Genomic DNA, 15664 nt, shown 5'->3' with positions numbered 1-15664 from the left:
TTTATTTTTGTATGCAATTCAAAAAAAAATTATATATTTCGAGTAATACCCGAATGACCCAAATCCGATCCATTACCTGAATTACCTGAATTTAATTTGGGGTAACGAGTTTTAACATGAAAATCCCGAATTATCTGACCCAAATTACCTGAAAACCGAAATAATTACCCAATCAACACCTCAGTATAAATACTGAATCACAATTTGTTAAAATTTATTATTTTTATTAAATAATTATATTTGTTAAATGTTATTAATAAAACACATTGCTGTATTGTTACCCTAGCCAAACAAGACACCGCAAGGTTAGGGTTTAAGTCGAGAGCTCCAAGCCATCCACCTCTTTCTTGAAGAAATGGGGAAGAAGTCCAAAGAATCCAAAGCTGAAATCCCTAATTCTGCAGCTTCCGCTCCATCAGGCAATATTTTCAAATCCCTTTTTGGTGGCGGTCTAGAAGAACCCGATAATCCAACCTCCGATTCAATATTCTCGGATTCCAATCCGTTCCGAAGCAAACCCACCAATGAATCTCAATCAATTCCTCAAAAACTCCAAGAAGTTCTTCGATTAGACATCGATAGTCCACAAAAGAATGACGCCAAGATCCCCGATGCTGTAAACACATTGCCGAGCAAGAGGAAAAGGAAAGAGAAGTTGCCGGAATCCATCGACTCAGATGATTCTGACATCGAAGGAGATGTCAAGAAATCGAAAAAGGAAAAAGGGGTTGTTTCAGAAGGTTCCAAAAGCTCGAGCTTTGATGAGGAGAAGAAGAAGAAGAAAAGGAAGAGAGGCGAGGTTGAGGCAGAGTACGAAGAAAGAAAATACGGGGCGATGGATGTGGATTTGAAAGAAGATGAGGGGGTTAAAGGAAAAGTTGGCGGGAAGAGGAAGGAGTTGGATAAGGGAGAAGATCAACTTGTTCCCAAAGAAGGATTCGATGATGAAGAAAAGTTATTAAGGACTGTGTTTGTGGGAAATTTGCCATTGAAGGTGAAGAAGAAGGCATTGATGCGAGAGTTTAACCAGTTTGGAGCAATAGAATCCGTTAGAATTCGGTCTATTCCTTTGTTAGACGTACGTTTTCTTATACATGTTTAAAATAGTTCCAAGTTTATTTAGTTCATCTAAAATATGAATCTGATTTAGTTTATTGTTTCTTTACAGGACAAGACTCCAAGAAAGGGTGCTATAATCAAGAAGAAAATCAATGATGCTGTCGACAGGTTATTTAAACAAACAACATATTTCTTCATATCGATTTGTAATCCATGTCAATTTGTTCATTAAAGTTAAAATCCTTTGTCAAATTCAGGGTTAACGCATATGTTGTTTTTAAGACGGAGGAATCTGCCCAAGCTTCTTTGTCACATAACATGGCAGTTGTAAGTTTACTGTTTTGATTTCAATTTTCCCCAAGTGAAGTTATTATTAGCATACAGAAGTAGTCAATTAAATTGTTGGAAAAAACTTAAAAATATTATGTTGGATATATGTAGGTGGGAGGAAATCATATTCATGTGGATAGAGCCTGTCCACCTCGCAAGAAATTGAAGGGAGAAAACGCACCACTTTATGACAGCAAAAGAACTGTGTTTATTGGCAACCTTCCTTTTGATGTCAAGGTAAACATTTCTCTTACCAATTCTTTTATTGATGAAATGGAATCAACCATTCTTGAAGGAATGTGATTCCTTTCCTTTCATTCCTTAGCCAAACCAGTGTTTTTGTTCCCATGCTCTCAAGTCTCATGGAATAGAAAATTGCAATAAAAAAAAAGTTTAAATGACACACAAATATATATTGATACTTATTCCAGGATGAAGAACTGTATCAGTTGTTTACCGGTTTCAACAATCTAAAAGACTGCATCGAGGCAATTCGTGTTGTCAGAGACCCGGGTACAAGTTTGGGAAAGGGCATTGCTTATGTTTTGTTTAACACAAGGGTATGGATGTCTTTTCACGATAACCCCCCCCCAAAAAAAAATTAATAATAAATATATCCAAACATAAAAGTGTTTGTTGTGTATTATTTCAGGAAGCAGCAAATACAGTTGTTAGAAAACATAAACTGAAGATTCGGGACAGGGAGTTGAGGTTGTCCCATGCCATGAAGTCAAATCCAACACCGCCGGAATCATCGTATGGCAGGAAGGCGGCGGCTGTGGGCGGCAACACCTCTTATCAGGGTGTACGAGCCACCAAATCTGGCGGCGAGAAGAAGTTTGCTACAAGAGTGACTAGACCTGTGAGGAGTGAATCAAGAAGTGAAAATGGGGTGAAGAGGAAGGTGCGATCGGAAAAGAGGCCGGCGGTGTTGGCTAGGAAGGCGGCGGCAAATGCAGCTAGAAATGGCGGCGGCGGCGGCGGCAGTGGTGGTGTGAAACGCAAGACAGAAAACCGAACACCACAGAGTAATGGACAGAAGAAGAAAGCCAGGACATTTAGATAGGTGTTATAGGTTTTATTTGAATTTGTTGAATGATTATGTTACAAAGAATTAAATTTGATATATCAATTTCTTTTCATGATATGGTTTTTTCCTTGCTCTTGTTTGATTCTGGTTTTTCTTTCCCTTTACATTAATTACATCATTTTTGTTATGAGATTTTAATTGTTTTAAAAACCGACTTGTTTCGAAACTTCCATAGCACCGATATGAGTGTGACAAACACAAACATCAAGACTAAACATGGGGTGAGTTTCCTTTGGGGTGAACTTGATACTCTACACTATAACGTCAAAATTAAAAATTTCTTTTAAAACAATTAATAAACGCGAATACCTTTGAAAAGAGTATTTAAAACCATAGCTTTCATTGTTAATTATAACAAAATCACTTGTAAAATATAACATTCTTGATATCAAAAACTTCTAAACAACAATTTGTTTAAACTTTCAAAACACATTATCAGAGTTACTAAAAGTGTTTCATAAACCAAAATGCGAAAGTCATATCCCAGGTTGCATACTTTAATGTCATAATGATAATATAGCCAAAAATCCTAGAGAATGTGAGCAAACGCCTGCAATCATGCCGGATTCTTTCATGTATCTATCCTAGAGGGTCCTAAAAAAGATTAATAAACAACCGCAAAGCGAAAACGTTTAATGAGCATACACAATACTCACCATTATATCTTAACAAAACACATACTTTCACAAAATCAAATAACACATCTTGTTGGTAAATGGTAACAACTACATTCATTAGTTTATATACTCTTATTTTCATGTACTTATCTATTTGTGTGTTTTTAATACGTATATGATCGTATTACTTTTTCTTCTTCCTTCAACATTAAATACTATTGTTTCCACATTAAAGCTTATATGATCCTTTTGTGTTTCAAGCCCACACCTCACTTTATTTCATATTTTCATCCTTTTATTTTAGTAATTCAACCATATGTATACTTGTTAAGTGTTAAGTATTATTTTACATGCTTTTACACATAATATAATAATTTACCAACATTTAGCGATGATTCATATCACATTGCTTAACATCTTCAGATCATGCATACAACTTTTACACCTTTATAAGCATTTCATTGCACTTCTAGTAATACATACACACACACACAACCATAAACTAAAGCTTATTTCTTGTTTTTAACACTCACACCCATCCAAACTTGTAAGACACGTATTGGTTTTATTTTTAAGAGTTAAAGATGAAGTTAAAACACATATTTCAAAGGCCAAAGACATTCACAAAGTGTAGCTCTGGGTTTTCGAGTATGAAATCAACTATGTCATTGTTGATGAAGTTAACTATGTCAACAAACAATGCCTTCTCCTTTAGACGGTTTGAAGCCTCCCAACCTTAGTATGACATTGTTGATGCATTTATTTACCAAATCCTCCTTGTGCGGGATACAACATGCAACATGCTCCCTCCTGAGCATTAATGCCAAACGATTCATAATGGCCATATTTTGTAACCTATGTTCTCATCACACCGATAATGTCTGATGATGAGTTAATACCGAGTCACCTAAGACTTTGTGGACACCTTACATTTCATTCTTTTGTAGGATACACTAATATCTGACGTATCAAAAATTATTTTGTTAGTAGCAAATCTCCTTATGAGAAGGACATTATAAGGGGGAACGTATAGAAACCGAGAACTCTTTGGAGAAACTTGAAGGTGGATATAAGTGAAACTTTTAAGAATAAGGTGGTCTTGTAGGTGTAAGGCCAATTTTTTTTAAATCTACATTGCTTTATTGAGTTTTTATAGTGTTATGAATAAGAGGAAAAAGGTGGGGTGAAAGAAAGATATAAGTATTAAGTGTAAGAAATATTAGGGTTTGTAGTCGAGATCTGGATACCAACTTGGATCGTGAGAACACTTTCTGAACTAATATTTCTACCGTATGCCTGAGTTGCAAGAAATTCAGCCTAGGATAATCCAAGTGGACACTTACGATTCTAGGCACAAAAATCGTAAACCAAGAGATTCTGTGAGAATTTGATGAAAACGATAAGTAAAATTCGTAAGCTTCTACTGAAGAGGAAGAACCGTTTATATATTAAACGAGATTAGGGTTTCATTAGGGTTGGGGCGTCATTAGTTGCTTTGGAAGCAAGTCAGGATAATCCAGATTAGGGTTATCAAAACTAACGAGTTTCGTTAGTTTTACCATAATCACCCTTAAGAAATTGAATTTTCCACTATGTTCCCATATGTAAAATTCAGTGAGGTTTTGGGGCGCTGCCCCTTTGGGAACCCCAGACTCAGGGGCACTTCCCCCAGACCCCCGATTAGTCGTCGAACCGGCTTCTAATTCGATCTTATACATGCGGGCACTCCGCACAACCTCATACATATATTAGCGTACAAATTATGAAGCCCCTTAGCTCACATGTCAGTTCCAGTTACTTAAAATGACATGGTGACACTAAATCACCAACATTAAGTTACTTAGGCATACCACGAAATCTATATGAGAGAGTTCTAGAGGCCAATTTAAACCACATTACGATCAATTTAGAAAAACAATTTAGTTTCATACCAACAAGGTTAATGACTAAGACGATCTACCTCCTTATATGGCTAATAGAGAAATATAAAGAAAAATATTAAGGACATCGAAATGGTGTTCATAAAATTGAATAATGCCTATGATAACATATCTAGTGAGAAAATTAGAGGACCTTGGAAACTAGAGGTGTTCTACATAGTTATGTCATGCCGGTTCATGACATGTATTGTTGGTCTACCACTTGTTTGTAGACCCTAATAAGTGTTATATAATATTTCATGATGAAAATTGGACTTCATTAGCTTGTATATCTTTGCTTAGAGGATGAGGTGTCTAGTGATATTCAGTGGGATGTGCCTTAGTATATGCTTTTTGTAAATGATATCATATTGGTCATTGATGGAACTAAGTTGAATACTAGGTTGGATATTGTGAGAATAAAATTGGAAGGGAAGATGTTACTAATCAACACTGCTTAGATAGAGTATTTGTGGTGCAATTCAATATGGAGATGAACGATATAGTATATGTATGTATTAGGGATCAAATTCCACATTCAAATGAGAGTTTTAAATACATAGGGGGAGTTGATATGTAAAGGAGGGGCGTAGAGGTTGGCGTTACCCACCACATAAAGGCAAGTTGGTTAAAATGGAAAGGGACCATACAAGTCTTGTGTGATAAGAGGGTCCCAATAAAATGAAAGGAAATATTTTCAAGGTGGAAGTTAGACCGACTACAATGTATGGATCTAAATGTTTTCCAAGTAAGGAGCATGTAAAGAAGATGTAAATAGCATAAATGGGGATGTTGAGGTACATGCACAACATTTTTTTATAAGAATTCAATTGTGACAAGTAGAAATGTGTTGGGAGGGGTACCAATCATCAAAAAAGTTGAGGGAAGAAACACTTCTGGACATGTCCAAAGCTACTAACGAAGGTGGTTAGAAAGGCGGAGTCGATCATAATGCATGTGACAACGAAGGGAGGACACCAAAGAAGGAAGTAAGAAGATATTGTGAGATTATATAGAAAGAAGCTGACGCTTCCAAGTGCATAACCTCATATAGGAAGGTGTGGGGGCGCACTATTGGATCTTTTTGTATACATGCCCCTTGTTTTCTTGTTCTCATTTAGAATGTTCTTTCTTGCTTCTCCTTCCATTTTACTCGACGACGTTCCCTTTTTACCCACTTGATCACTATATGTATTTTCTTTTGTTCATGTTTTTTCTATACCTTTTTCTACAACTTGCATATGCTAACTAATCGTCTTATATGATCTATTACAAATTCCCCTTACAACGCTGAAGGTCATCCATGCACATTATCGCTTTACCCTAGGTAAAGGAATAACCAAAGATATCTATCCCTTCTTACACCATCCTAATGAGATTATATCCATGTAGCTGTATAAAGACAAAAATACACATACAAGATTTGCACGTACCACTGCAGTTGATGTTTCCAGAAAGACAATAAAAAGGTGTTTTGAAGGTTCAAGTGAACTACTTTGGTTTTGTGTCACCATGTTCACCGTGTTGGCCCAATTTCAAGGGTTGCTTACCCATATCAACTCAACGAGTTTGTCCTTATTTTGTAGTATGAATCACTCGTTAATGGAGTGTCCATTAATCTTACCATGGTCGCCAAACTTTCTTTTGCCCTTGAAATACGATCCGAATTCTCAAAGCCCTATCATTACGTTTGCAATTCTAAGAATATCCTGTCCCATCTTTTATTTGGAACCTAAAGATGCATACGCCTCATCTAAGAATCACAACTATATAAGAAAATATCCTGAAAATTTGAAAAAAACAATAGCCAATTACATAAAAAAAAAATCAACCCAAATCCATCCCCATCATATTTGGACATCCATGTTTCCAAATCCATAAAAATCTCAACTTCAAGTCATTACCATAATCGGGACCACTTTCAATAAAACGACGATGAGAATATAAATATCCTTTAGATACAACGTATAATAATTATTGCGTTTATATTCAAAACGTCTTGCAAAATCTCGTTACATAAATGCAAAGAATTTGTTTCAAATCCTTCATTTACTTTTGTTCAATAGACCACCGGCATTTTCTCAAAACCAAACAAAACTATGTTGATCACATTGAATGAAAATGTCTTTCATCTTTACGTCCCATAAAAGAAATTTTGTAGTCCTATCTAAAAAAGGAATTCAAATATCATAGTTGCTATTTTAATGAAGAACCCAAATACGAGAGATGCTACTAAAATCAAGAAACTCTGAAATGCTAATTGGATACCACTTGTTGATAATAATAATGAGAACAACCGATATAATATAATAGGAAGCATACCTCTATACTCTTTCTATGTATGCGTCATGATCCTATGAATGTGTACAAAAGATTGTCACAATGTTTTGCATCTACGATTAAAAGTTAAAAGTTTCCAATAGCAGAAGATTTAAACACGTAATTATCCAGACAATTGCTAATTAAAAAAAACTAAACTGCATTCCAACGCTTATCCTTAACATCACTACACAAAACACAAGTCTTTTAAACATAAACCGGGTTCCAATTTGATGCTAGATCTGTACGACACCACAAGGAAACACTATGCTTTGTTCTTGTTGCTTATCAATGTAGGTGTAATGGAAACAAGCCCTATCAGAAACAAAGTCCCTATAGAATGCATGTCATACAAGTCCCCAATTGACCTCAATTCACCAAGAGCAATTCCAGCCTATAAATATTAAAAAAAAAAAAAAAAAACACATTTACAAATTACAACTCACACTCATAAAACAAATCTTACAAAGTTTAAGACAATTAACGAAAGAAAAGAAAAATTACCCGAACAGTTACATAAGCTGCTGGAATGAGGCCGAGTGAAGTTGCCAAGAAGAATATATGATATGGAACATCAACAATTGGTGATGCGACATTAATAAACGTATTTGGCAAAGTTGGTGTCACCCTTAAGAAAAGCATGTAATTGAGAAGCCCACTTCGTCTTTTTGCCACCTGAGTATATATATATATATGGAAAGAAGAGCATCATATAATAAGATGATAACATCGAGAATTGGAGTTGAGAACTTGAAATGACTGTTTTGTCCTCACCTGGTTTTGGAAGAAAACAAGTTTATCAGGCCAGAGAGATGAGATTAAGGGTCGCCCGATTAACTTTGATAGAAAGTAGCAAGAAGAAGCACCAGCAGTTGCAGCAAAGACAACCAAAGCTACACCTTTTAAGACACCAAAAAGGGATCCTGCAAGTAATGACATGAACACAGTTCCTGGAATCATGAATGTTTGCATGAAGATGTAGACTGTGCAATATCCAACAAGGACTTGCATTGTGTAGTCGCTTGTGTAGCTCTCGAGATGCTCCCTATCATGAAAAGGGAATGTACTTTCAGAAACACACACTAGAATTGTGATGAAATCGCCATGGATTTGCAGATATAAGGTGTTTTCATGTGAAGAACTTTGATCTAATTGACAATTCAACACCCATTTTTGAAACCCCCAAATATGACTAGAGATCGATCAATGTGAAAAATCTTTACAGGTGATTGGGAAGATACTAAGCAATTAAGGCGAGAATACAAGTAAGAAGATTGCGATTCATAACAAACTAGTAACGTCGTAAGTTTAAGGGAAAATGTTAAATCTTGGGTGAACCCCATTATGAATAATACAGTAGATCCAGGTTTTAATGGTGATTAAGTAAAGGGTATGTGGGAAATCGAATACCGGAGAATATGAAGATCTTCGATGGTTCTTGGAAGCTTGAGGAAGCTGTAATCGGAATCCGGCAATGTTAGGTAAACTCCAGCGAGACCAACGACGAAGCACAAAACGACGCCGGATGCACCGGCCATTTCGAGAAACGTTAATGGGAATCTCGAGTCTGCTGATTGTTTGATTTTCCCTTCATTCTTATCATCAATTGATCTCATTGAAGTCGAAGAAGAAGAAGGAGAAGTCCCAAGCTGTTCTTGTTCCATGGATTACAATTCTTCTTCTAGTTTTCTATTTCCAAAACAAAAGGATTTATAAGAAGATCATGAAATAAACTAAATTGAAGAATGATGAAGATTGTTACAAACCAAAGCAGTGAGTTGAAGGCAAGAAATCCAAAGGGGAGAAAGAAGAACACCCTTCTTCCTGGATTAGATTTCAAGACCCTCTTCTCTCACTTATACACAACGTTTCAAGAAAATATGTATTTTTGTAGAAATTATATTTTGTTATTTTTATTCCTTTTTAATGTTTAATATGATTATTTTATTTTCAGATTAGTTAGAAAAATAGTATACTTTTATAATATTATTAATAAGTGTAATATTATTATTTTTAACCATTTGGTATAATTAATTTCTTATTTTTCTTATATTACATAAAGATGACCACTAACTTGTTTTTTGTTTCTTTCTTATTTAAAAATAAAAAATGGAAACAAAAAGCAAATAAATGTGTTGGAGTAATGTTTCCGCCACCCCCACTTTGAAAAGCAAGTATGAACACGAATTAAGTTTATCACATTTTAAACTAGACTTCATGCATATCACAAACTTATATATATTATGCATTATTAACATTTTATAAATAATATTAAATTTTTTTAAGATACAAGTGTTAAATATCACCAAGGCACCACCATGACATGAACTCGACAGAGATATAATTAGGTGCAGTTCGAGAAGATATAGTACCTGTCATTGTTTTATTTGAATGTTTCGTTTGTTTTATTCGGGCATTAAAATTGCTTATGAGCTATTTAGTCATTTCAAACATCTTTGGTTTCTTTTTTTGATAAAATAAACCCATTTAATAAGATAACCTTGTTATAATAGTCTAACAAGAAAAAAAATTGATATGTACAAATCACAAGGGGTTTCCTTGACTCCATAATGACTCAAATGAACTTTGGTTGTAAATGGAGATCGTGGATTAGGGGTTGCCTTGAATCGGCTAGGGCTTCTATCATTATTAACGGGAGCCCCACTGCCAAATTCTCAATGACTAAAGGTGTGAGACAAAGAGATCCTCTATCTCCTTTTTTGTTCATCATGGCGATGGAGGGACTAAATGTTGTAACGAAGACTGCGACTTCCAAAGGTATATTTTATGGTATCCATATCCCTAATGCTAATGTATGTCTATCTCACCTCCTGTACGCATATGACGCTCTATTTCTGGGGGATTGGTCACAAAGGAATGTTGCAAACCTTGCTAGAATCCTTAGATGTTTCTATGTTTCATCCGGGTTAAAGGTCAATTTCTCCAAGTCTAAAGTTTATGGCATTGGGGTTCCGTCCCAGGAGGTTGTTAATTGGGCAACCCCTCTTGGATGTGAACCTGCGGTGCTACCCTTCACCTACCTTGGAGTCCCGGTAGGTTTAAATATGAATCGAAACGCCTCGTGGAACACTATAATAGAAAAATTGAGGTCAAAACTTTCAACTTGGAAAGCTAAAACCCTCAGTTTCGGTGGAAGAATCACCCTTGCCAAAACGGTACTGGGAAGCATTCCCACATTCTTCCTATCTGTCTTTGGCGCCCCGGAAGGAATCATAAGATCATTGGAGAAAATTCATAGACGGTTTATTTGTGTGTGTTGGGGGGGGGGGGGGGGTACTTGCAAGAATAACATAAAATGGGTGGCCTGGGAAAAGGTTATTGCTCCAAAAATTGTTGGAGGTTTGGGTATTGGCTCTATTCATTCCCTAAATTTAGCATTGCTAACTAAGTGGTTATGGCGGCTGAAAAACGAATCCAACTCATTTTGGGTCCAAATTATCAATGGTCTTCATAAATTGGTGGATGCAAATAATAGGTTTGGAGCAAAACATCCTTGGAGCAGTGCATGGAACAATATAGTAAAAAACATAAAAAAGTTAGAAACAATTAATATTTCATTCGACGATGTAATGCATCAGGAGGAGGCTAGTGGCACATGGGTATCTTCTTTTGCTAGAGATTGACGGTTCTGTGTGGCAGCTATATGGGAAAGAATTGAAAGAGCGTCCTTTCCGGTATGTGACGGAATCTTCACGTGGATTAAACTGGTTCCATTAAAAGTATTGGGCTTTATTTGGAGAGCGAAACAAAGTCGAATACCTGATAGCTTCATTTTATTTACTTCTTTTTATAGTTTATTTTAGTACATTTCATTCGCATTTTAGTTAACTTTCATGCATATTTTCCTTTTTGTTATTTTTATGACCATTTCGGGGTACTTTCTAGTTTCTTGAGCATTATTGCAGATTTTCTTGGAAACTAGCGGGGCGGCACTCTTGGGAGGCGATTGGGCTTGAAGGGAATTGGAGATTTCATGCTTGATGGCTATGAAGGTGATTCATGGGGTGGACTTGTCAATTGCTTGAAGGCTTGGAAGAATTGAGCTTTAAATTTGAAAGATGCGGGAGAATTCTTGAGTATGCAAGATCAATATTTGGGAGTTTGCGGAAGTTTTGAGTGATGTGGAAAGATAAATTGGGCTCAAATTGAAGAAACATTGAAGAAAAATGGGCTAGAAGCTGATTGGACTCGAACTGGGCCAATGGATTAGCTGTGGGGGCCCAAGACTTGAAGAAGCCCAAAATTCCCGTCAGTACCCGCGGCCCGCGTAAGATTCCCCGCGGCCCGCGTGGATTCCTGACAAGGGCAATTTCGGGATTTTGCTTAGAGCTCTATATTGGGAAGGTTGGTGTGCCTCTTTAGAATAATCTGGGAGGTCCAATTTTGAGCTTTTCTCTCTGGAGTTTGGAGCACTTTTGGAGGCCAAGAACACTTGAAGAACATCTTCTTTTCACCTCTTGAATCTTGTCAAATGTTTGGTACAATCTTATCTAACTTTGTTCATTTGAGTTTAGCCATGCTTGGCTAAACAAATCTTGGTTGACTTTTTGTTGAATCCTTTGAACTTTTGTTGGATGTTGAAGAATCTATGAACTTGTTCTTGAATCTTTATGGAAATGTTTTGTGTTTCATCATATTATCATTACTAGTATGTTTTTATTCATGAGTTTAAATATGTTTGTGGTGATTAGTTGGCTAATTTCTTGATTAAGTAAATGATCCTCAAATTAGCAAGCAACAAGTGATTTTTGTATTGTTTTTGCTTCACACAATCATAAAAACAATTCCTCCAACATGGTAGTGAAAGCAATTGACTCCTCTTGGATTTGGTGATTTTTTGGTTCTTAATGCTAGTTGACTTTCACTAATTACATGCTATTTGGAATTAGTGACTTTGACTAAGGAAATTGTTATGAGCTTCTCTAGCCATTTCAACAATTAAGAAAAGTCTAGGTAATCTCAAGCTCTTTGGATTACTATAACCAAATTAAGGATTTAAATCAAAGTATTGCACTATTGGATTCTAATGATATGTTCATCAAAAGTCAAAGTGAGGAAACTTTAAGTCAACCATCTCTCCCTTATTGATTTTACATCAAACTCTTATTTTTGTTGCATTTGTCTATTTAAATCATAGTTAACTCTAGTTTGTTTCAAGTATCTCAAAACACCAAAACCCCCCATTTTATTTTTATTGTCATTTTACAAGTATTTTTACAAAGAGATTTTTCATAGAGTTATAAATCGAACCAATCTCCGTGGATTCGATCCCTTTACCACTATACACTATTTTAGTGTGTAATATTTAGGGTTTTTATTTGTGTTGGCCTCGACAACCACCAATACCCTCAGCTGGAGCACTCAAAACCAGGGGAGTTACAATGGACTCAACTATTTGTAGTGCCTGTAATATGACAGATGAAACAGGTGACCATATTCTTGCAACATGCACGTTGGCGAGGGATGTATTACGGATGATCCTTCATTGATGTGGTTTACCGGAGACGGATTTTCATTCAATGTCGAGCATAATTGATTATGCATCTAGATGGGGAAACTGTCTTAAGAAGAGAAGTAGATTAACTGCGATCTTATTTGGTACCATATGGTGTTTATGGAGAGCCCGAAATGATAGGATCTTTAAAAAATTGTCTTAAATTCAGAAAGAATAGTGATGGCTGTAAAATCTTTGACATATGTGTGGATTAAACATAGGGGAACAAATAATAGTATAGATTGGAAACTCATCCCTTTTATTGATGTATTGTAACTGTATTCTCTACTAATTGCTAGTGGGGTTATTTTCATTAATATATATCTCGTATTGCCGATTAAAAAAAATCATATTTCATATATCATATGATACATATCACTAAAATGAGATTTGAAAAAAAAAAAAAAAAAAAAAAAAAATTGAAGGGATATAACGCCGTTCATCGAAGAATATTCGATAAAATCGAGGTTGAGATAGCCAAGTGAGCCATGATGTTTTCACGTGATGCTAAAAATGCTCCAATACCGACAAAATACGCACATGGCCGACACCCTTTTCTACATTTTATTTTATATTTTATTAATAAACGTGTTTGGTTTTATTTTAAAACAATCCTCTATAATAATATATAGATCGACTAAAAAAAACAATTCATTTTACTTTATAAACAGTCTAATTAATTTTAAAAATATTTTTGAAGTATTTGGTGAGTGATTATAAATTTAATTATATTCTCTATCTTTATTGCTGTAAGCCTGATAATTGTCAACGGTTTCAGTATCCATTCAAATAAAATACGATGAAACTACTGATATTTATGTTTATACAAACGAATAAAACATAAATATAACAATATAATAAAATTACTTAATTTGAATGAGTTACTGTGTTAATCTGTTGCAAATTTTTTCCCATGCAAATACTCAAAGATTCGAAAGAATTGACTGCAGTCGTTACAATATTATTATTATTTAATACAAGCTTTAAATTCAAAGCACAATATCAATCTGTTAATTTTAAAATTAACTATAATCATGCTAAACTACTATATAACTGTTGTAGTAATTAATTAGTATGTTTATTACACGTATCACAATCTATCCAAGACGTCTACATGTGTCAATGCAAGAAATAACAAGTGTTATCGTTTGGTTCATATTGTTGCATCATGCATGGATTTTAGCAACGTGAACCATAAGAAAAAGGACGAAATTTATGATGATACCTGATTGTGTTGCATTAATTGTGTCTTCTACCTCGTAAATTCAACTTATTTAATTTTATGGGTTTTAAATGGTTTTGTCGTAAGTTAAAAGCGGACCAACATCGGAAGAATAATCCGTCCAAGCATTCGACCATTTACGGGCAAACCTGTTTTTCCACGAAGGACATACCATTACGGTTTTTCTTTTTGGATTCAACCAAACATTTTATATACACCAAGATGTTTCCACGAAGCAATCTGAAATACTAATTTTGAGAATTCATTCTTTGTTAGTTAATTAGTGATCGAGTGTTCTTAATCAAAGCTTTATATATTGCTTTGATTTTGGGTTTCGGGAAACACATTTATAACATACTTACTGGAGAACCATTTCGGATAGTTTTAGGGTTGTTAATTCATAAAAAGGAGAGCTTGGGCATTCTCATCCATCCGTGCATGAGTTCTAGAGCAATGGATAACCTTATAGACGTGCATGAGTTCTAGAGCAATGGATAACCTTATAGACCTAGGTTTTGATTTTGTGCTCTTTATGGCCATGCAAATATATAAAGTCAGATATATTATCCATTAAGACGTCTATTTGTTATAGATCTTAAAGGATGAGGGGCTAATCTTCTATTTTAAGGACTTAATGAAAGATTTGGACATTATGTGCTACATTGGGCGTAATCCGCCTTACGCAGGGCATATCCTCGTTTTTTCCCACTCAATCATCTTGTGCTCTATGTTGAGCATAGAGTTGCATGCTACGTTGGGTGTAGGTGGTCTAGGGCTGATAGTTGACTTTTGAAAATCGACTTTGACAAAGCTTGACTTTGGGTCAAATTGAGAATTTTGAGTTGTATATTGAGACTTGATCCTTGTTTTATAAGTGACATGTAGAGATAGTTATCTGATCAGATTCATTACTTTTATCTTCTAAATTGTGATGTGATTTTCTCACTATACTCATGGGTCGAAAGCACCAATGTTGACCCACTTGATGGTGTTATGTATTCTTGTGTATACGATGTTGTGACAATTGAGAATTTCCCACCACCAATCGACACTAGTGATTAGCGTTAGTTGATGATAATGATATAACTTTTAATATTGAAGGAAACTATGATAAGTTAAATGATAATAATAGGGTAAAAAATGAGTGCTCAAAAAGTTATATTACTTTTTATGATGGTTAATGTATTTGGAAAGTACACAACAAAGTGATCCCAATGATATAAGTATCGCGAAAATCGGACTCCGATTGGAGGAGTTACGATTTTTAAAAGATTGTAAGATCCCTTGAATGATGATGAATGTGGAAATGTAATGATTATGTGAATCAAACAATATCAAGAACACAAGAAGTAAATCAAATGATTTAAGCTCTCATTAGTCTAAAAAGTTATTACAAAGTGGTTCATGCAATATTTCTCTTACTAGACTAATCTCTCATGTTGTTACACAAATGGGAGCATCTCACTTCCTATTTATAGGAAAAGCTCAAACCATTACACATTTCTAAGAAAGTAAGCCTACATCACATCCAAGGAGAACTTTGTACCCCAACATTCTTCCACTCAAAGTTATTGTGACATCCCCAAAATCATG

General features: G+C 35.2%; 2 protein-coding genes across 2 annotated transcripts; one reads left to right on the top strand and one right to left on the bottom strand.

The window, feature by feature from the left end:
• Positions 1–277: 277 nt before the first annotated feature.
• On the top strand, positions 278–2534 carry LOC145001288 (RNA-binding (RRM/RBD/RNP motifs) family protein). The gene is made up of 6 exons (XM_078960660.1): positions 278–1078; positions 1169–1227; positions 1317–1386; positions 1501–1626; positions 1821–1949; positions 2042–2534. The coding sequence occupies exons 1-6, from the start codon at positions 356–358 to the stop codon at positions 2453–2455; spliced, it is 1521 nt and encodes a 506-aa protein (XP_078816786.1). The 5' UTR covers positions 278–355; the 3' UTR covers positions 2456–2534.
• Positions 2535–7389: 4855 nt separating this feature from the next.
• LOC145000914 (putative membrane protein At4g09580) lies at positions 7390–9224 on the bottom strand. Its single transcript, XM_078960218.1, has 5 exons — positions 9101–9224; positions 8745–9023; positions 8109–8379; positions 7839–8009; positions 7390–7728 (listed from the first exon to the last, which is right to left on the bottom strand). Exons 2-5 carry the CDS (start codon positions 8996–8998, stop codon positions 7600–7602), a joined length of 825 nt encoding a protein of 274 aa, XP_078816344.1. The 5' UTR covers positions 8999–9023; positions 9101–9224; the 3' UTR covers positions 7390–7599.
• Positions 9225–15664: the final 6440 nt, after the last annotated feature.

This window comes from Lactuca saligna, chromosome 6 (assembly GCF_052625555.1).
Source record: "Lactuca saligna cultivar CGN05327 chromosome 6, ASM5262555v1, whole genome shotgun sequence".
NCBI classification, from domain to species: domain Eukaryota; kingdom Viridiplantae; phylum Streptophyta; class Magnoliopsida; order Asterales; family Asteraceae; genus Lactuca; species Lactuca saligna.
Note: the sequence above shows the minus strand (reverse complement) of the source record. Positions and strands in the feature narration are given on the sequence as shown.

Bases quoted from the DNA above. Each gene is read 5' to 3' on its own strand.
- LOC145001288 (XM_078960660.1), top strand. From the start codon at position 356: ATGGGGAAGAAGTCCAAAGAATCCAAAGCTGAAATCCCTAATTCTGCA. The intron at 1,079-1,168 runs GTACGTTTTCTT...GTTTCTTTACAG, and splicing joins GGTCTATTCCTTTGTTAGAC to GACAAGACTCCAAGAAAGGG. The intron at 1,950-2,041 runs GTATGGATGTCT...GTATTATTTCAG, and splicing joins ATGTTTTGTTTAACACAAGG to GAAGCAGCAAATACAGTTGT.
- LOC145000914 (XM_078960218.1), bottom strand. From the start codon at position 8,998: ATGGAACAAGAACAGCTTGGGACTTCTCCTTCTTCTTCTTCGACTTCA. The intron at 8,380-8,744 runs GTATTCGATTTC...TTTTCATGATAG, and splicing joins GAAGATCTTCATATTCTCCG to GGAGCATCTCGAGAGCTACA. The intron at 7,729-7,838 runs GTAATTTTTCTT...TAATATTTATAG, and splicing joins CAGCTTATGTAACTGTTCGG to GCTGGAATTGCTCTTGGTGA.